At 34.6% G+C, this 22,288-nt stretch overlaps 2 protein-coding genes and 1 pseudogene across 3 annotated transcripts; 2 read left to right on the top strand and 1 right to left on the bottom strand.

Moving 5' to 3' along the window:
* Positions 1–2,936: 2,936 nt before the first annotated feature.
* On the bottom strand, positions 2,937–5,785 carry LOC145225062 (uncharacterized). The gene is made up of 2 exons (XM_080091704.1): positions 5,248–5,785; positions 2,937–5,094 (listed from the first exon to the last, which is right to left on the bottom strand). Exons 1-2 carry the CDS (start codon positions 5,269–5,271, stop codon positions 4,621–4,623), a joined length of 498 nt encoding a protein of 165 aa, XP_079947830.1. The 5' UTR covers positions 5,272–5,785; the 3' UTR covers positions 2,937–4,620.
* A 293-nt stretch (positions 5,786–6,078) lies between these two features.
* On the top strand, positions 6,079–15,289 carry LOC145225048 (kelch-like protein 12; annotated as a pseudogene). Its single transcript, XR_013859795.1, has 13 exons — positions 6,079–6,404; positions 9,263–9,429; positions 9,930–10,053; positions 10,133–10,286; positions 10,347–10,561; positions 10,992–11,135; positions 11,398–11,479; positions 11,699–11,796; positions 12,434–12,623; positions 12,962–13,098; positions 14,038–14,214; positions 14,756–14,903; positions 15,009–15,289. The product of XR_013859795.1 is annotated as a kelch-like protein 12 (transcript).
* A 266-nt stretch (positions 15,290–15,555) lies between these two features.
* Positions 15,556–21,869, top strand: LOC145225050 (uncharacterized). The gene is made up of 12 exons (XM_080091692.1): positions 15,556–15,667; positions 15,742–15,865; positions 15,930–16,083; positions 16,145–16,359; positions 17,393–17,536; positions 18,147–18,228; positions 18,381–18,427; positions 19,487–19,532; positions 19,591–19,742; positions 19,800–19,966; positions 20,239–20,413; positions 20,720–21,869. Exons 1-12 carry the CDS (start codon positions 15,612–15,614, stop codon positions 20,966–20,968), a joined length of 1,611 nt encoding a protein of 536 aa, XP_079947818.1. The 5' UTR covers positions 15,556–15,611; the 3' UTR covers positions 20,969–21,869.
* Positions 21,870–22,288: the final 419 nt, after the last annotated feature.

The raw sequence follows: 22,288 nt of genomic DNA, 5'->3' as shown, positions 1-22,288 counted from the left end.
ATAGGATATTAGCTTGCATGGTGCTTTAGTTCGAAAGTGTTGGAAAAATAGTTACCACTAGTCCAATTAATGATTTGTTTTTGTGGTAATACATGTTGATTTTATCGTTTATATTTCACTTTCTGCAATTAATTTTAACCTAAAAGCACTATTTCAGAAAGTTGTGGAACATGTCCATTGGCAATAATTATGTGTTGCTTTTCTCTTTAAATCAAAACTTCTTTCAATATACCAATAAATAGTATAAGGGTATGTGGTACTTGAATTGGCATCAGTCAAGTGCTTACATTATTTCGCCAAGTGGTGTGAAGGGTTCTTATTTGCAGTGGCTCTGCTTTTTATAGCCATGTGAAAAGCAGCCACTTAATCAATAATATCTCCAGTCTCCTAGTAAGTGTTGCTCAAAAAACACGATGTTATAAAAGGGTTTCAAGTTAAACAATGACATGTAGCCTCAACAAAACCTTTTATGCTTAAACATACTTAAGAATTAGGTTCAAACAGAGCTGTCAGTATGTTGTATAATTGTTTTATTGGTAAATTTTATACTTCAATAACAATGTTAACTGGGACTAAGCCAAACTTATTCCAGTGGTTGCCAACCCCTGGCATGTGAGGAGATTTTTCTTTATATGTCACACAATTTGTAAGTTCGCCCCAAGTACTTTAAATTAAATTGAAAATAGAACATTGCTTGTTACAGCACAAAAGTCTCATAAACCACACACATAAATATGTCTGCTTTGTGATTTAAATCCGCTGGCCCAAACAACTATAACATTCAAGTTATTACTATTTTGATCATAAATAGGTATGCATTCGAATGTATAAATGTCATGTTCTATTTTGCACTATCCGACATAAGAAACTAGAAGAGTGGCTTTCTGATATACTTCCATTTTATATATTCTATACGATATTTACCAATTTACTATACACATCATTTGATCTACACATATGATTGTTTTTGTAAACAAAAACTAATGGGTCCCCACACGCATGTTTGTGCGGATTTACGGTAAACAAATGTTGCGGTGATTTTTACATTCTTAAGGACAAATTTTTAGAAAGCATTAACCCAACAATAAAAAAAATTGTTCGTATTCTATTTGCACTATTCATGTAATTACAAAAACATTAAAAAAACGTAACAAAGACTTAAATCTAATCTCTTGCTTTAACCCAGATATAGCCCTCCAAGGTCGGGCAATTTTTTTTAGAAAGCTGTAACAGTTGTGTTACAGACACTTTAAATTAAAAAGCAATTTGCTACAAGTGTATACATAACAAATTGTTTTTCATTTAACTTTGTTTCGCAAAATGAGTACCATTGACCTGTAGTAACCTCTCAGGGTGCACACGCCAAACGACTGTTTGACCTTTTGACACCGTTTTCAATAGCACGCCGTCATTCGTGTGCAACAATACTGTTAAGCCTAATTTATACATGCCTTGAGTATTGACTCCTAAATTGATTGTTAAAAAAACGCTACGTTATGAAGAAAGTTCTGAGCTGTGTTTGTAATACCGACTAGTTGACCTTAAGTAACCCGTGATCATGCGGCGGCCAACCTGACAGCGAGCATTTAAAAAAACATTTATTTGGCAAAAAAGTCAAGTTAATTTTTTCATCTTAACTTTTATTAACAAAGTTTTTCTTGACATATACAAAACCGAAGCACGGTTATTAGGCTTAAATCACGTCATAGGTGTAAAACCTTCGCCAAAACTAAAAATGTGAGTGATAACTTAATAAAACGACATAGCATTGCTGTGCAAAACAGCTGATTTCTAATCACTGAAACGATGTCTCGTAAAACGTCTGTCCGACGTCAAGCTGAGCCCTCCCGCTATCGTAAACCAGTGAGTTACTCTCTTGGTACTTCTGCCTACAGTGTCTTTCTTGACCAAACGAGCGTTAGACACATTTACGTTTCGGGGGCCTGCGGGTGAATCTCTGGGTCATACGGGGTCAAAATTCACATGGACCATCTTTAGACCAATATCTGTAATGTGTATAAAATTGAAAAAGTTTGAAGCATTCTTTCGTGACCAAAACGTGGGAACAAATCCTCGCTAAAAATTTCACGTTTTGGGGTGCTGTGGGTGAACCGAGGGATCAAACGGGGTCAAAATTCACATGGACCATCTTTAGACCAATATCTGTAATGTGTGTAAATTTGAAAAAGTTTGAACCATTCTTTCTTGACCAAAACGTGGGAACAAATCCGCGCTAAAAATTTCACGTTTTGGGGGGCTGTGGGTGAACCGAGGGTTCAAACGGGGTCAAAATTCACATGGACCATCTTTAGACCAATATCTGTAATGTGTGTAAATTTGAAAAAGTTTGAAGCATTCTTTCGTGACCAAAACGTGGGAACAAATCCGCGTTAGACGGAAAAAAAGAAATAAAGAAAAAAAGAAAAAAGAAAAAAAAAATACGGACAAAAACAATATGTGTCCCCTTCAGGGAAGGGGACCCATAATTAATTTTAAAACAGGTGTAGTTGAAAAATTAAATGGGTTTGCCAGTAAGCAAAGTCCTTCCAGCCTAAGCTAGGTCAGAACATTTTAAAGTTGCCTTAAATGCACTGTGGTTTATACTTACTATTAAACTGTCTTTACAGTAAATGTCCTTTATTTTGAATTTAAATAAAGGTTTACGTTTAAAAGGCAATGATACTCAAAGGGAACGGACTATTTTGAAATCGGTTCCTCAAATTCATTGACTTTTGAGGTTTTTAGTTACTTTTAAACAGTCTTAAAATCAGAATCTTTAATCGTAAATATACTTTTGAATGGGCATATATATTTTTGCCCACTACAGCAACAAGTCTGCCTATTTTATGTTGAGCAATTGCCAAACTCCAAACCAGACAAATTCTCTTTTGAATCACTGGGTGGCTCTAAAAAGAGCCGGGGTAAAGGAAATGGGGTAAGGGGTGGGTGTTGTTATATTTGAAACAATAAGCAGGGGAAAAGGGGTGAAAATGTAATGCGAAGAAAACGCAGGGGAGCAAAAATACTGGATTGAAGAATTCTTTGTAGCATAAAAGGGGTTTTGGGTTGGGATAGGGTAAGGAGGTAGCATTGACAATGGTTACATTTTAAAGTGTGTTCCAATATACTAACAAATGGTCTAAACAATTTAAGGGGTGTACAATGGTTTTGTTTGTTGGCATATTGTACACCCCTGGTAGTTGTGAGAACAAATGGTTTGCAAAGAATACTGTGAGAAAGGTTTAAGCACAGCCAAAATCTGTCGTTCACTGATAATTTAGAGCCGTCATTAGAATTGAAGTAACAAATTTGAAGCGAATTTCAATTTGACAGAGGGATTTTTCACCTTGGCAATGCAGGGAACCTTTAGTGTAATTTGGATTCAATTTTATTTCTTAGTGTTGGAGTTTAAAAAATCAAAAACATTTTCAATTTTGTGCAAACCATTTGCAAATACAGATTTTAAACTTCATTATAGTAAGTGAAGGCGGTCAATGTTTTTGTAAAGCCAAACTGTAAACAGAAACCATCGCATTTAGGCAGTAACACAAAGTGTAGGAATGTGATTGTGCATTTTGAAAATGCAGCAGTCGGAGTTAACGATGGCATGCCAAAAAGGCTTGACTTTGCTATGACTGCCGAGCAGGCAAAGCACAGTGCTGCAGCGATGAAAAAACACAAACATACACGACAGGAGTATTGGGAAACTCTGGACAAAATTAGGTGGAATAAAAGGAGTAGCGTGTATTAAAAACAAGTGCATAGTAAATACATGAAACCAAGGATATTTGGGACTGGAAAATCTTCCCTTAACAATTGAAACCCCCCCGAAATGAATGAATTTAGCAGACATATTTTGAAACTGGTGTGCAACAACCAATGGGCTCTCAAAATTAACAGCACCAAGAACCATAGTTGGCAGTGCACAAAAGTGGCAAGGAACATTGATACAAAAACATACCACTCGACAAATAAAAAGTAACAATGCCTTGGTTTATGTACTTACTATTATCAAAAGTAATAGTTGGTGGTGTAAGTGAAATCAATACTCATACATTCTTCATTATTTAGTCAAAACACTTTAAGTTATAAAAAATGTAAATGTAAGTAAATGTTTGAGCATTGATTTCACAGATATGATGTGGCTGCTGAGTGTAACACAAATATTATGCGCACGGCATTGAGCTACACTAGCGAGATCAGGTTTAGCACACTTAAACCTGCCAGTGTTAGACAACAGGCACAGAATGGCACAACAACAACCTTGTTATGTGGAGGTGAACTTTGCAAAAACACGCACATTTAACAGTGTAGTGTGTGAACACATGGAACGTTGAAAAAAATAGCATCAAGGCCCCAAAAACCTCCTCTGATACCACATACTCAAAAAGAATAAGGATACGTACTAAGTTAGGCTTCCAGGATTTTAATGTGCTCTTCTTCTTGTCCATCTGTTGACAACTTACACCTTTTAAGCAGCAAGGTATACATAGAAATGCTTGAAATGTTGTCCAGCTGCATGAAGTTTCCCAAAAATCGTGGCGACAGGTAATGTCCAGTAGCTGATAAATCGTAGTAAAAATCGTAGTCATTTGTCCGTGCCTTTGGATCGGTCCATAGCTATGCCTGAACCTTGAGCAGTCCTTTTAGATGTATGGACATCTGTTGAGCGGAGGTGGCACAAGTCATCCAGTGCGTCGGGGGCTTGGGTAGGAAGTCTGGAGTCGGCGGGGAATGAAACCTCGCACCTGCATAGCAGTTAGCATCATTTGACTCCATTGCAGCAACACCTGGCCTCAGGTTTAGTTGTCGCTGAGCATTGTACGTTACAGATTTATCAGCTGGCATAGGTCGTCCATTGGGTGACAAACGTTGCGGTAATTGTCGGAAGTTAGCGTGGTTACCAGTAGTGCCCACATTTGGACTACCAACGTCGGAAAGCGGGGGAGATCTTCGTTGCAGAATTTTGATCTCCTTTTGGGGAGATGGCGTCTTACGATGGCCATGGTTTCTCCCACTTGGAGGTTTGTTACGTTTCTGCTTCTTGTGATGAGGGTTCATTGGTGAAAGACGAACCTCATTATCAGCATTAATCTGCACAGAAAACACAAAACATTTATAAAACAGCTGTATTATGCCTAAAACTGCACTGCAAGGTTTCACATACAAATTCAATGAGGGTGGTACTTTAGTTTCCAAAATAATTTTGTTGAGTTACTTTTGTGCAACTTATCAACACTTTCTTACCGGAACAAAACTGTTTCTCTCCATCTCAACTCTTCAATGTAGCTTAGCACAATGGCAAAAGATAACGTAGGAATAATAGGTGACAGCAAAATTATTGCAGGTTAAATTTTCGGCAGCCTTCTTTCTTCAGCGTTAACACTTTCTCAAAAAAAACCTTCTAATTTTACAAATGTACAACAGTCCAAAATCTGAAAACACAAAAATAAAACTTCGTGTTATTTTTGTCAGACAAACAATTACATTTCAATTTTAGGCTACTGTAACTCTTTTACTAAGGCCTGTCACAAATATATCTGACACAACTTGTCCAGGCTTAGGTTTATAAACTTTTCAGCAAAGCAACCAACTCCATCAGGTGCAAAACAGAAATGAAAAAATCTCAGCAGTTCGCCGTTCTGTCACCGCAACAAAATGTCTGCCATAATAAACAAGGGCCTAGCTCGTTGGCCAATCACAACGCCGAAAACGCATCACGTGCCTCAAACGGCCAATCACGAATGCGAGTAAAAATAGCCCTGACGTCAAGAGAGGAAGTCGTTTCTAGTCACGTGATTCTCGCACAAAGAGGCTTTTCTCCATTACCAAACAGACCGTGCGCAAGTAGATTTGACGTCAGTTGCTCCTAAATACCAACTTATTGTGCCTGAGGCATTGCGTTTCTTCTTAAAAACCCTTTCGTGTTGCCGGCTTTCCAATTTAGCTGCAATTATCGGAATTTTTATAGAGATATTTCTTCAAAAGAATCTGGTAAGGCTATCTCAGTCTCGTTTGGTAACTTCAAGTTTTTGTTGTTAAAAATGAAAAAAATCAAAACTTTTTTATTACTGAAACCGTTTCAATGTTTACCAGCGACTCCCAAAGACTAACTAACTTAACTAGCAAGGTTTCCATTTGCCTTTATAACAGACTGCGAACAGTAAAAGAGATTAGCACCTAATCTCGACTGGTCAACACAGCGCTTATCTCTCTGCGGGCGGTGCGGCAGGCCTGCTGGCTGCTCGAGACTATCTTTATGCCCGTTCGCGGCGCTGGGTTTATTGTTCAATCCTTCAAAGAACACATTTCCTGTCAGTTTTTACACTTGGCTGTTGCATTTCACACCTCTAATTACCTTCAACAGTTTGCCGAACGACTAAAAAAAGGCTTTAAAATTACAGGTATGTAGACTTTTAGCGTGCACAATTGTGTAAATACGTTATATTGATCAAATACGCTCACGTTTAATATTCAACCCTTGTCGGATTGTTTAGGGGATCAAATTTAGAATGGGTGATTGTGTTATTTGGTTGAGGTTTGAAGCCATCATATAACAACATTCGTGTCACATTCTGTTGTTATGACATAACATACATAGTGCAACACATATCCGCACCCACACACAAGTAATAATGTCGCATGTCCCACCAACGCAACAGACGGTGCAAAAGAATGGTCCTATTGTTTCAGGTACAACGCAATCGTTGTGTGTCATAAAACCCCGATTGTGTTGTAACACAGTAACACTCTCGAGAGTTCGAGCAAACAATAACCAACAATGGGAACTTAATCGTAGAGAAAATGCTGGATTATAGCAAAGTTTCCCAGCCAATTCCATCTGCCAGCGAAGCGGGGTGCCAGCAGGCTCCCCAACAAGTAACTTGTTTATCTTGGTACGGCGTCTGGCGCTTTGTAAGACGCTGCTAGTCTCGACACGCCTGCTTCGTTGGAAGCTGAAGGCGCGAACCGTATAATTAGCATGCGTCCGGCTTTTCGACGAGCTATTGTTTCACAATGACAAACTACCCTGTATTGACATGCCCCAGGGCCAACCCTACCCCTCGTCTGGTAAACAAATTGAAACAACTATTGATAAAAAATAACTTTTTACACCTGATGTCCAGAATTTTTCCACATTGTTATTTTGTTATGTTGTGAATTACATCACATTCACTTAAACAAAATCAAATGTGCGCGGGAAAATAAATGCAATGGACATATTTGCTATTAATTCCAAAATATAACACTTAGGGTTGTATTCATTACATGTTTTTTTTGGTACAGAGCTGTAATCAAGGCCCTACTGTGTGTACAAGTCTTAGGTTTGTATTAAAACCTGTACCTGGGTTTCAGCCTAGATTTTGTACCTGGATTTCAGCCTAGATCTAAAAAAATGCAATAAACCAATCATCAGTTTTCAAAACAAATTCACGAAGAGCATTTAAATAAGACAAAATTTTCAATGAAGCGCCCAAGACAAAATTCACCTTAGGACTAACAAAATTTAACAAATGCTTTAGGCGCGCGTTGCCGTTATCAGGTCCTAAATGTCAGAAACATGAAATATGGCAATTTAACGAGAGAGGATTAAGCAAACTTTGTGTCACGTGACTCTCTGTTGCACCATTTTAAAGTTTGCTCAGGTGGGGATTTCCCTGGGCATTGTTGTTGTGATTTCCCCTCAGATGTTGGTTGGTTATTTTGTGGCGACATATCTTAACAACAGTTTGGTTTTTGCTTTTAACACAGGTAAAATACCACTTTCGCGAAACGTATGTGGCCTACAGGCAAAATACCCAGTCTACATATTGTCGCTTGTTAAGACACAATTTATCGGATAAAAAAATGTTAAAATTGTTTAGATCTTACCCTCAGTGCTTTTTGGCTATTCTTCGTATGTCTTGCTTTTGGGCCCTCTTTGTTAGTACCCGGTTTATGTAATTGACTGGAAGGTAAATAAAATATTAAGCATAAAACTAGTGTTCCATACCGATACGAAATGAAACGTTTTACCAGAACGAAATAAATACATTTTGGTCCAATTACCGGAACGGAATATCGAAACTAAATATACAAAATACCGGAACGGTTCGTTATAGTCTTTAATCCGATATTTAGTTGTGGGCCTTTAAAATAATACAGACACTTGATATTTTGCTTCGTCGCTCCATAATGAAAATAAAAAGCTTCTACGATTTTGAACTTGAGGCATGTGAGACCTTTTTCTTTGTTGGTTCACTTAAGATCTGTAAAGACGTCAACAATATTCTTAACTAAGATCGAAAACCGAAAAATGCCGTAATAAATTGAGTTCGGTCAGACCAGAACGAAATAAAAGTATCCATACAGAAACGAAATAACAAAATAAACGGAACAAATAACGTTATTTTTTTTTGTTGAGGTATGGAACACTGCATAAAAACATTTGCAGAATAAAAAACATTCCATTTTAGCAATTTGAACGGTTTTTTGATGATTCTAAACAACATGGTTTTAAAAATCCATGATAAGACCGCAAATCTTTAATTTGTGGATGCTGCGTATATCCATCGGTGCATTTTTGTGATACCTCATTGGGTAATTTGGGATCTGGTTTAAATGACTTAGTTGCGCCCTTTAGCGAATCTTTATTTTTTTCGGTCCTACGCGAGTAGGAGTTCGACCTAATGTCCTTGTTGCTGTACCGGCAAGGAAACTGCTGATGCAAGATTTGACATTGCTTTAACTTCACATTTAAACTTGTTTGCAAATTCCCAAATTTCCACAAGTGATACCTAGAAAAAAAAACAATGATATTATTATCGAAATATCTTTTGAAGTTTAACAAAGTTTTATAAACGCAACGTTTGGTGAAAAGTGGAGACAGAAAAAGCGTCCAAAACTATAAAAGGACCAACAGTCGCCCTGAAATACAACCAGTTGTTCCCAGTTCTGATTAAAAACAACAACTTTACGTGAACATATTCTGCATCACGAAATTACTATTGACAAAGGGGGTTTCCCATGTCTGATCACATGTGCGTTGTAAAGCCAAATATTTGTTTTGTTTTTTAATCTTTAACAGCTGGATGGACTTTGTTTTTATGGGATTTAGGTTGAGTCTGCCCTACCTTAACAGGCAGCTGAGATTAATATACAGCTTGTAAAACGGTGTCAGATAGTCTTTGCATGCATTTTACAGAGAAATAATGCTTTTTAAAGTAAACAAGAAAATGTTAACGTAGTTTTTTGAATTTTATTATTTAATCCCACTTTTTAGGCGAAAAGTTTAGTCGCTGCATCATTCACCATACTTCAGTACATAACATTGCAGCTATTACAACATTCAAAACGTAAAAAAGCAGGTTGTATTTGAACGAACACAATGGACGCTGCTGATAGTGATGTCACAAGGCACTATGCATGGTTGGGAAAACTTATTGCAGAGTAAATTGTTTTTATTTTGTTATTTGTAATACTTTGTGCCAAAGCTATTTTTGCATTGATGATCATATTTACTAAAGTATGTAAGCAAAGCAAAGACATTTTTTACATAGTATTTAGCTGACAAATTTTCGTTGGTTCATTAGGGCAGTGCCAAATTACTTTAGATGAAAAGAGTTTAATAAAATAATATAGTTAGCATTAACTTCTAGTTTTCTATATAATACATTTTAGATGCATTATTGTGTTTAAATTTCATTCATTCATATTTTATGCATTTATGACACAACAAAGAGTATTGTATTGGGGGTAGCTGTTGTCATGTCATGTATTTTCTGAAAATAATGGTTCACGAACACTGTTCGGAACTTCTAAATGGATACAAGTAATACGGCATCCATTGCATCAAGGGCTGCTTACAAAAACATTTGCCAACTTTTGTAAAACATTGTGTTTATTTAAGAATTGAAACATAACTTCTACTACATTTCTTATCATTTCAGGGATCGAAATTCAGAGAAATCTACTTGTGATTTGGTGCTGGAGTCAGAAGGAAAAGAATTTCCGGTTCACAAAAATATTATGATGCTTGTGTCCAAGTATTTTAAAAAGATGTTCACTATTGAGGTACAAAACCCTATTACCTAATATAATACTTAGCAATACTAATTTTACCTGACTAATATAATGTGCTGCTACTTTGCAGATGAAAGAGAAATATGAAGACATTGTCAAGATGCTACAGATACCACATAAGTGACTTGCAAATCTTATTGAGTTCGTTTATTCTGGTAGAATTGAAATCAACAAAGACAATGTAACAGACATACTGGATGATGCAGAATACACAGAACTGGAAGGTTTAAAATATTTTTTGAACGATATATTAACACATATATTAGCATTTTATATTTTGACAGCTTTGAAAGAAATTTGCAAAACAGCTCTGCTTAAACTTGTATCTGCTGACAATTGCTTGAAACTTCGAGCTTATGCTCAGCGATATAATCTGGATGAAGTGTTTGTTAAAACAAACCAAGAAATCACAACAAGCTTTGCAGAAGTTGTACGACATGAGGATTTTGTGCAACTTAAAGTTGATGATTTGTCTGCTGTTATCAAGCTGAGAAACAAGGTGTGTTATATTACTTAAATATAGAGAGGGATGTAGTAAATAGCATAAACAATTTTACCAAGCTGTTTTATGCACTTGGATTTACAATACCCATTGTTTAAAAGGCTTCTTTATGTAACAGTGTAACAATACGAGTTTTTCTGCCCTCCGACTGGTCCCACCAACATTTTTGCCAGCCGTGTTTATGCTCAATTATTTTTTTGTGAGCCTCAGTCACATAATGCTTTATAATATGGTGTAGTTGCAGTGCATTCAGCCATTATCGACCAATTGTGCCCTTCACTGTTTTGCACTTTATCACGTACATTAAACAGCTTTTTTTGACTTAGTGATTGTTTTAGTGCAATGTGTCACTATGTTTTCTTTCATCAAGCGAAATAAACTTAAATCAACATCAAGTCACATGTTAAATTCATATTCATGTTTTCAGAGTTGTGAGGAAGCTGTTTTTACTGGGATTGTGCAATGGGTTAATCATAACCCTACCCAGCGTGAGGAATTTTTTGTGAATCTTTTTTTGCAAGTTGATGTGACTTTATTGAGCACAGACTTTCTGAATGAAATCTGTAATAAGGTATCAATTAATTTTAATCTATACATTTGCGTTATATGTTTAATGGATTTATTTGAAACTTAAGATGGAACACATGCAGATTTTTCCCAATAAAAAACTACATATAAAGCACAAAAGTGTTCTTTAACCAAAAGCCATGCATATAACTCAACATTGCGGACATCATCAGTTAGTACATTTGAATAAGTTTTACAAATAGTGGTCCTGAAAACAAATGGAGTGCTTCTCTACATTTTTTTGTAACATACAGAACTTTTTACAGAGTTTGGTGAAGAACAACCTGGCCTGTTCCAACTTTCTTGTGCAAAACTTATTACGAGACCGATGTGATCCTCCTGCTGCTGGTAAGAATTTATGTGTTTTCAAGATTTATGCAAACTGTTGTTATTACTTCTTAGTAAAAACTATAGATGCCTCTTGAATTGGGACTGGAATTGGTTTGACAATCTTAGACTAAGTCTTTTTTACCTTGTTTTGTTTGTTTATTTTATTTTTATCCTTAGTGGGTGGGCAATGCCTGATGTTGTAGAATTTGTGTCACTTTTCATTTTGTTCCATTTTAGTTTCTTGCACAAACAAACTTCTTATCATCGGTGGTAACGATTCTATGATGGACTGTGTAGTTTATGATGTGAACACAAAACAGGTCACCCATCTGCCAGTAAGTCTGTTTAGGTTTACTTGTGTTTCCCAGTCTTTTCCAAGCAGTTGCCTGGATTTAGGAATACCAACCAAGTACCTGTTTCTCATTTAGCTCTATGTCGATGAATTGCACTTTATTACTCGCCGATCCTAATTTCATTCATAACAATCACAGTACGCCAGGCCCATTGAAGGCGCCATATGGTGGTGAATACTTGGTGACCGACTGATTCGGTGTGGCGCCTACAATGGGCCTGGCGTACTGTGATTTATATATAAGTGTGCCGTGACGGCTGGTCTGCATCGACACTTATGGGGGTGATCCCAGTTATGAATTTATGTTCATCTTAATTCATTCATAACAGTTGACAAATGCTAAGGCCACTTTTATACTTACCAAAAAACTTGACATTTTCAACCCCAGTTTGAAAAACACCAGGGACAGAGAGGAAATACCTATGTTTTAAAAACATTATGGCATTTAGTGAACAGAATATTCTGTACATCACTCGTGTCAATAGCCTTTTTATGAAAAACTAGCATGTTTTGCTGTTTATAATTCAATTTAATGACATTTAAAATCCAATGTTAATAAAACATTTCTTACATTTTATGTTTAGTAATTTTTTCAGTAAAACAGCTTTTTACTTTTACAGAAACTTAACACTGGAAGAGCTGGGGCAACCTCAGTAAAAGTTGGAAGAAAGGTTTATGTGTTGGGAGGAAACGATGGACACAAAAGTCTTAAAAGTTGCGAAATGTTGGACTTAAATGAAACAACAAAATGGACGACAATCCCAGATATGCTGGAGGCCAGACAAGAATTTTCAGCAACTTATTTTTATGGTAAGTGTTCTTTGCCCTTTTAAGTTAACTTCTTTCGAATTATGAAACCTAAGGAATGAAACTACAGGTCATTGCACAAAACAATGGATTGCTTTGACATGTGAATAACTATTTTTATGATAAGGGCTTGTCATTCTTTTGTTGATAATAACAGTAAAAATGTATGTCGTAACAAATCTAAATGCAATGTTGAGGCCACTCACAAGTTGGCAACGCTATAGAGTCAAAAAAGTTTTGGTCTTAAATATCATAAATTGATTGTTATTTTTATTTTTTTAAAGTAGGACTTTAACAACTCATTTGAAAGGTTTAAAAGTTTCATTTATTGTTATTTCTAGGTTATATTTATGTCACTGGGGGTTGGAATCATGAAAGTTATCTAATTGTGAAAAGTTTGACATCCACTATAACAAGTGGTTAAGTATGAATGAAATGTTAGATGCCAGAGATGAACATGGGACTGTTGTTTGCAATGGTAAATCATCTTTTATTTACATTATGACAAGCTCATACATCAGTTATTCTCACTTGTATGCCAGGCATACTAGTGCACCACAAGATTTGTTTAATTGTGCCTAAAATATACGCTTTTTTGAATTGCTAACAATTTCTGGTGTTTTATTGATGATGCAATATGGGTGTGCATAACAATGTTCAAAAGTTCCTTCTATGCATTTAAATGTGATGTCTACGCATTTAAATGTTTTCAAAACATAGACTAGAGATTTGCAATTAACTATAATCATTTATATTTTACTCGAAATTTGACAACATTTTTAGAAGCTGCCTTTTATATTTGTTCTGAATGGTGTATTAGAAACTGCATGATTGATAACTTTCTTTACTTACAAAAGTAAGTTTTTCTTTACTTACACTTTAACAAAACAATATATCAGGGACCAGGAACCTATGGCTCGCATGCCAAATGTTTCTTTTAGCTCTCAGATATATTTGCTGTTTGTAACACATAAACCTTACAACATATTGTTTATGTTGTTTTGTGCTTTAAATATCCATGCATTTTGCTTGTTTTCTATTGCATTTCTGCAAAGGTATTGAATTGTTTAGCAAACACACCTGTTCTTCAGGATACAAAAAGGTTCAACTATGTTGTTAGTTTCATGGTGTGACATGAGTTATAATTTCTTTAAGTTCATAGCATATATGGCGTACACACATTTAGTTGTATTCTCATTAAAAAAATATACGGTATGACTCTTACAGAAGTTAAGTTTAAAATATGTGTATGTAATTACGCCAGCTAAAAATGTTCCCAACCCCTGCTCAATATCCTTGTAAATATGCAAAGATTGTATCTAACATTTTGTTGGTATGGTAAACTATAACTTTACTTAAATAACTTCAAAAATAAAACTTAAAAACTGTAACTTAAAAAATGCTGAATTGAACGCAGGTTCTATTTATTGCATTGGTGGTTCTGTTAACACCACAACATTGGATACATGTGAGCGTTATGATATCACAAGTGACAAGTGGAGTGATAGTGCATCTCTAATTCAAGCCAGGAAGGGTTTAGCAGCAGTTGTGTTTGATGGAAATATCTACGCTATAGGCGGTTTTGGAAGTTTGTGTATGTTTGCTTGTTAGTGCTTCCATTGCTATCCGATATACCATGGACCAACTTTAAAATAATTCAATGGGATAAGCTAAAAAAGGATAATTTAGTAATTCCTATGTTAAATCATAGGATCACCTTGTCTTTAACATATAGAGATTTAACATTGCCTTTTGTATGTAAAGTTGTTTGACATAAGACGTTTGTTTTGCACCTTTTTATCAATCTTTTATGTGACTCTAGTGTACTGATAATGGCATGAGCATTTGCCGAAACATTTGAATAATAAAGCATGTCATGTTCTGTGTTAATTTGGGCCAATATATTTGTCATTAAACTTATAAACAGATAAATATGTAGTGTTTTAAAGTTGTGTGAAAACTGTAAGATATAGAATATTTTTTTGGTGATAAATCAGAGACACAAGATACAGGCTTCATAGGCATTTTTTGCCACATTTTGACCTCATAACCGCTCAAGGCAATATGATAATCAAATATTGGTTACAAGAAAGCACTGGTATACTTGTGCTGTGTTATACTTGCTATTGTAACAGATGGGCCTGAGGATAATGAACAATACCTGTCAACTGTTGAACGATTTAATCCTGAAATTGGCAAATGGGAGAATATTGCATCACTTCAACATGCTCGCTACAATTCATCTGCTTGTGTGGTTGGAAATAAAATTTTTGTCATTGGAGGGTAAGATGTCTAAAATAGTTTGTTACAGTTTTGCACCGGTATGGAAACATTTACATAGATTTCTCTGTTTTTGTATTTACCTTTCAAAGTGTAAATATTTTCCAGGTTCAACGAAGAACAAAGTTTAAATTCAGTTGAAGTTTATGATACAAACTTGGATGTTTGGACGATTGCTTTTGAAACTGATAAAGCAGTTTTTGATGCTACTGTTGTTGCAATTTGAACACATTATATTTTGTATTTATTTGTATACTACTGTATTATCATTTGACTGGTATGTTTCCTCTTTAACTAAAATCTGACCCATTTGAGGTTATTTACTTGTATTTAAGGTTTGTCAAAATCAATTTTATTTTTATCAAACCAGCTAATTTTAGTGTCACTGTATAATCTGGTATGTAATCTTTTCAAATTTTGTATGTTTTCGAAATTTAATGTATATTTAAAATCATCATGTCAACTTTAAAATATTAGGCTTGAAGAATCATACACATGCATCTGAGAAAAATTGGATGTATGAACACAGTTTATTCAACAGATCTATTCTTTCTTCATAGTTGTTAAAATATTTGGTTGGTTTTACTTGTTGTACATGCTTTTTTATTCATTCTTAATTGTGTTTTTATATAACATATAACCTTGTTGAAACTCTTTTTTAAGTTTTAGGCCAGTTATAATTTGCTATGATCTGAAAATTAAAGAAACACAATGGCAAAATCTGATACTGATATGCACTATGCTTGGTTAGGGAAACTTATTGCAGAGTAAGTATCAATTTATTTGTAAAGTTGGCGCTGTAGAGTAGGGTTGGATTAACAGCTATTTATCTTTATATCAGGGATCGCAATTCAGAGGAATCTACTTGTGATTTGGTGCTGGAGTCAGAAGGAAATAAATTTCCAGTTCACAAAAATATTATGATGCTTGTTTCCAAGTATTTCAAAAAGATGTTCACTATTGAGGTAAACTGCAACAATCCTTCAAAATCAGGCATTTATGTAATTGAGGCAACTCACTGCTTTACAGATGAAAGAGAAATATGAAGGCATTGTTAAGATGCTACAGATTCCATATCAGCGACTTGCAAATCTTATTGAGTTTGTTTACTCTGGTAGAATTGAAATTACTGAGAAAAATGTTACATACATCTTGGATGATGCAGAATACACTGAACTGGAAGGTGAGAAAGAATTTGTCAAAGGTAATATCAGACAAGAACATTTACATTTTACTTTTTTCAGCTCTGAAAGAAATTTGCAAAACAGTTATGCTGAAACTTGTATCTGCTGACAATTGCTTGAAACTTCGAGCTTATGCTCAGCGATACAATCTGGATGAAGTATTTGTTAAAACAAACCAAGAAATTACAACTAGCTTTGCAGCAGTTGTTCGGCAAGAAGATTTTATGCAACTTAATGTTGATGATATGTCTGCTGTCATCAAGCTTAGAGACAAAGTATGTCTCATTTCAACTAATATATTTACTTGTAAGGTATTTTTAGTTATTTGAGTATATTTAAAGTCACTTCGCCTTCACCAAATCTAAAAAATTTTAACCACACTCTACACTACATAGACGAATCCAGTTAATAACATTACATCACAAATGAAAAATCCTAACTAGTGCCCATCATTTGTGAGGAGAATCGTCTGGTTAATCATATAAACCAGATAATTGCATCTATTGTAACCATAATATGCATTTAACCTGATACATAATCTCTTTGTAAAAGTCGCACAGACCATTTTTTTAAGGAATAGTGATAATATGGTAGTGAAGTCAAGCTGTTGAAACAATGTAAGCAACCTGACAGCATCTCTTCTCATTAAAGAATGTGTGTTTGTGAGTGTTGCTACTCTTTCTGAATTAACTTGGTGATTACACCATGCCCATGGCAGTTAGAAAGCATGACATCATATTCTTTTCTGTGAGTGGTAATCTAGTTTTTAGAAATATTCTTGGCTTCCAAAAGAAAAAAATGACAGCTTTGTTGCCATAGTTGTGCATCATAGCAACATTGTTTTAGCTGAAAAAGTGTAAATAAGCATTTATGTCAACAGCATTTACTGTTTACATAATTAAGGATATATCACACAATCCAATCTTGGCAAATTAATAATGTGATTAACCTGCTCCACTAGTTGTTGTGGTGTCAGGTATAAACACAGGTTTTTGTTTCTTCCATTTTCTGAATTTAATACACAAAAGTAAGTTTAAAACACATGGTAGATTCAAATAAAATGCATGGATAAATACCTATAGACCTAAATTAAATGACAGTATGCCAGGCCCATTAAAGGCGTCATACAGAATCAGCCACCACGGGCTAGATTTTTCTCGCCTACCCCTTGCCATATGGTGGTGTATGCTTGGTGACCGGCTGATTCGGTAAATTTCTATAATAAGGCAACTATCTATAATTTATTTTCTCAAATTTCTATAATTTAATCTATTTATTTTGTAATAAAAAAACCTAATTTGTTTGCAGGGCTGTGAGGAAACTGTTTTTACTGGAGTTTTAAAATGGGTCAATTATAACATTTGGCAACGCGAGGAACTGTTTGAAGATCTTTTTTTGCAAATTGATCTATCTTTGACAAGTACTCAGGTTCTAATGGAAGCCTCTAAGGAGGTAGTGTTTTGGTTTATTAGGCATATCATATGTACTCAATTGTAACCCTACCTAGTTATTAGTGGCAATACATTTGGTTTGGTCCGCGTTATTATTATTATATTTTTTTTGTTTCCTGCAACCTCTATATGCACTTGTGTCATGAAATGGTTATTGGATTGAAATGAAACCTTCACAGTTGGTTTTTATATTGATGGTTATGGATTTGTGCTAAATGTTTTGTTTAACTTCACAGTCCCTACAGTTGCTCCTTTAAAGTAAACATTTTTACATGATCACGAAAACGCTTCCTGCAACATAAAAATATTACATATTAAACTGAAGTCACCAACTTTCCAAGTCGCAATATTGCATGTAATTATGCAACAGACTTGAAATAAAACAAGCAGCTTGACAGCGGTGTGAGCATAACACATTCAGGTGTTGTCCCTCCATCAAGGATAAAATGAAATAAACAAAAAACAACAACCCAACTACCAAATTTTAAACATGGTAGTATTGCATCTAGTGCAATTATGCATGTAATAAAATCTTGCTCCTTTTTCAAAATGACTCCTAGTATATATGGCCACATTTTACTTTGATTTTTTTTTTGTTTTTTTGTTTTTAGAGTTTGGTGAGAAACAATGTTGTATGTTTCAACCATGTTGTGGACCAATTGTCAAACGCTCGACAAGATTCTCCAACTAGTGGTAATGGTTATAGTCCAATCCACTTATCCAAGTGTTTTATGTTGCACTACACACTACAAATTAAATTATCATTATATTAATTATTCTTCCTTTTCCTGAAATAAATAAATATGGCATAACTTTCAATGTACAATGAATTTTCTTTTCCGCAGATGCAATTTCGAATCCAATTAGAGTCATTGACTTGCCTACTTATATAGTAAGTATTGACATTGTTTAAGTGAGGGGTGCTCAACCTTTTTTGACTTAAGATCGACTTTTGAGCCATTCAAACTCTCGGAATCTATAATTTTAATAAAAATTACCAATATAATACAAAGACTATGTGTTGATTAGCAAGGATATCTCACATTTTTCCCAACCCAGTTTTGCATCTTATGTTGTTTGGGTATTATTTGTTTTACCATAGATGACTTACCAGTGCAATGAGCTTTATTAACTTGATCTAATACTAATCTTGAAAATCCAATGTTGAGGAAAAGTTTAGACCAAAATACACATTTATTTGAAGTAAAAAGAGCAACTACCAGTAAAAAGTAACAATTACTGCTGCAACTAATACTTTTGTCGTAGAAAAAAGAGCCTTCCGAGTATTTTTGGTCTAAACATGTAAACGTAATCAGATGAAAAATTCTTATAATAAGGTCATCCATGTACAGAAACACTCCTTAAAAACATGCTACAAAACAACTATATATTTTATATTATTGTCTGTCCGAAATTGATCGGTAGATTGCAATCGACAGGTTGGGCAGCCCTGGTTTAAGTGGTGACAACAGGTTCCTATTTTACCACAAATTGTCGTTCTATCTGCTAAAATAACAGATAAAGACTAACTTTATAAAATCATTGTGTAGATCAATCCTTTGCTGTTTTGAAGAGTTCCTTTCCTAAAGAGGGACAGTTTGATTTTACTCTTTGTGATTTGTTATTTTATGGTTAAACTGTGGAACTCAATCAGTTTCTCCACTGAGTCTAAATCGCATGTGTAATTTAACTTAATGCAATTGCATTTTTTCCAATTTTTAATCACCTTGCTTATCTATAATCCTATAAAACGCTTGCCAATTTTTTTATGTCAGGTTTAACGGTTGCATTTAGTACTTGGCAATACAAACTTAACTTTAAACTGATACATATAACATGATTGTTGGATTATTTTATTTGTACAAAAGGTGCATTGTCAACTTATTTTCTTTGTCAACTTTAAAAAAATAATTTCTTTGTCAACTTTTGTTGCAATTCAAACATTTTGCAGAGCAAAAGGGCTAAACTACCACTTTTTACAAAAAACGATGAACGAGGTATGCTGCTGTAAATTTTTAAGTAATCTCTTGTAAACTTAAAAATTACCTGTTGCAGAATTGGTGAAATGGATTAATGATTGTATCGATGATCTGATTATGTACCCAGCTAGCTTTGAGCATGATGTCCAAAACATACGAAAAACATTGCAACGTTATACTTTGTCCAAATCCATTGTGCAAAAAATTGTGGATATCATTTGTAAAAAAGTAAGCATGTAATAAGATACTTAGGAGTTCTTTACTGTAAGTAATATTCTTTTGCAGTGTATCAATGATGCTAACTTTAGAAAGCTAGGAGCTCGGTTATGTGATGTGTTGGCCAGGACAGGCACAGGAATACCACAATTTCGCTCAATCTTGTTAAGTACAGCACAGAAAGAGTTTCAAAGTATTGGTAGTGCGCTACAGGGTGATGATACAACATCAAAAAGGTAACTGTAAAAAAGTAATGGTACTATTTTTGCTTGCTGGGCATGCATGTTGACAAACACAGATTTTACTTTTACTATATTTTTACTTTTGTTGCTTTTTTTATCTACCAATCCTTTTTTATTTGTTGGTTTATTTTTTAGCTTTGGTTGGCAGCCACTGTCTGATAGCATATTTTATGTGTGTTTATTTGGGATAACCATGTCAACTTATGAAATAATGAGAATTTGCAAATGTACTGGAGTCTACATATGTAATTTTCATTTTTTTGCAGAGCAAGAGGTTTTGTTTATTTTCTTGCTGAACTCTTTCTGAGTTTAAAAATGGAAAAGCCTAGTGGCAAACTGGAAAGATTTATCATTCTTGGTCAAGCACTTTTAGGTGCAATGGAAAAGTTAATGAATCATCCTAATGGAGAGAATATCCAATGTGTTGTCAAAATAGACAAGGTTTGTAGAAACATTACCACACTAGACTATGAGTTGGTTAGGTTAATAGTTTGTAAAGCTTTGCACTAAATCTGGTCAGTTGTTGCTGACATAATGGTGTTTGATCTATTATCATTTTTGTCTTATTTTAAATGGATTTTTAATGAAATTAATGGATAACAATGTTGCTTCAGGCAAGATCCCACTTCAGAACTTCTGACTCTTAATATTTTTTTAGTCTATAGTGAGTGCTTTTCCTGCATTATTTTTCAAATACTACAGTATTAAATTGTAATTACATGCCAAATTTGTTTTGTTTTTTCTCAGCTGACAGTTGTGCCCCTTAAAGATACTTTGAAGCAAGACAAAAAGATGTCAACTCAGAAACTGCAGATGACCTTTGACAAGCTGCTTTTATTTTTAAATGATAGGCAATCAGTAAAGCCTAACGAGGGTACAGTAGCTTCAAGGAATTTACATGCAAAGAACTGGGCCCCAATTTCTGAGGAAAAAACAAAGCATTCAGGATTGTTTGACACTACGAGTGTTGGCCCAAGTGTGCTTGCAGAATTATAGTGGCACAAAAATGCAGTTATTTGTAATGACAATAAATCTAGCTATTTTTTTAATTTTTGTTCAACCCTCAACATACTAATGTGTGATCAAATTCGCAATTATAGCTCGAACTTGTTTTATTGTAATGAACGTTGTTTTAGCTTTATTTAGTGTTTTGTTCTTGATTTTAAATCGAACAAAAATCACTGTGCAAAGATTGTAAGATTTATTTGAACTCTTATATTTGGTTGTTATTTGTTGTACCACAGTTTTAGTTTTATTAATGTTTGTAAACCCTTTTTTTAACACAAGAACAGCACAATTATGGCTTTTCAATGATAAATTATCACATGTAAATTAAATATGTGTGGGAACTGATTGTTTGGTTTAGAACAATCATAATCCACGTTTGTTGCTTCTCATTTATTCCTCTCTGTAGATCTTTAGTTTAATAAAATGCTCCTATCAAAATTTAAGTTTATTTAAGCAATGTCACTGTTTTTTTTTTGTTAGCCCTTTTAATTTAGCCCCAGTGAATATTTTTTTACTTATTCTTTGTTACAACAGGCGTGTCACTGCAATGGTAAATTTAATACGTCAGCCCAGACTAGACATACGTTTGCATGACTTTGATTTTGTTTATGACTATTGTCACTTAAGCAGAATATATGCACACACAGTAATTATCTTTCATTTCACAGAGCTGTAGAACATGATTGTTTATGCACGTCTAGAATGATAAGTAACTAGTATACCAGACACTTGTAAAACAACTGTATGTAAAGAAAGAAAAGAAAACTGCAAAAATTATATGATTTCTATTGTGAGGGCGTTTTGTCAAGGGGTTTTCCCCCATTGAGAAAAGTTGTTTCGTTGTTTTTTTGCAAAACAATCCTAAGAACTCAGCGTTCAGCTTTTGTTTAGGGCGAATAAGCTGTTTTCCTAAATAACAATCTTATCGATTGTATTAAAACAACAGATTCATGCCATCTACATTAGCTGTTTTGCTGCAATTTTGTGTAATGTGCAAATGTATCAATATTACAACCTGGTCATTGAAGTTGCAATTAAGTTGGTGACAAAAATTGCCAGTTTGCTAACAGACACAGGGACAATTTTTTGTTGCCTAAGTCTGCCCAAAGCTGCTACACTTTACTTGGCGTTATGAACAAAGCAAATAGTTAACAAAGACAGTATCTTCACTTACAGTGGGACTTAAGTACCAGCTCTAGTCGGTCTATCATGGACTTTAACAATACCTATCTGTACTAGAATCTGAGAAAACAACAACTGTGGGTAATAAAACATTTTTTATCACACAGAAACTTAATATACTTAACA

The sequence above is a fragment of the Phallusia mammillata genome, chromosome 4, assembly GCF_965637545.1.
Source record: "Phallusia mammillata chromosome 4, kaPhaMamm4.hap1.1, whole genome shotgun sequence".
Taxonomy (NCBI): Eukaryota; Metazoa; Chordata; class Ascidiacea; order Phlebobranchia; family Ascidiidae; genus Phallusia; species Phallusia mammillata.
This window is presented reverse-complemented; position numbering and strand designations above follow the sequence as displayed.

Bases quoted from the DNA above. Each gene is read 5' to 3' on its own strand.
- LOC145225050 (XM_080091692.1), top strand. From the start codon at position 15,612: ATGGCAAAATCTGATACTGATATGCACTATGCTTGGTTAGGGAAACTT. The intron at 16,360-17,392 runs GTATGTCTCATT...ATTTGTTTGCAG, and splicing joins TCATCAAGCTTAGAGACAAA to GGCTGTGAGGAAACTGTTTT. The intron at 19,533-19,590 runs GTATGCTGCTGT...TACCTGTTGCAG, and splicing joins TACAAAAAACGATGAACGAG to AATTGGTGAAATGGATTAAT.
- LOC145225062 (XM_080091704.1), bottom strand. From the start codon at position 5,271: ATGGAGAGAAACAGTTTTGTTCCG. The intron at 5,095-5,247 runs GTAAGAAAGTGT...TTTTCTGTGCAG, and splicing joins AGAGAAACAGTTTTGTTCCG to ATTAATGCTGATAATGAGGT.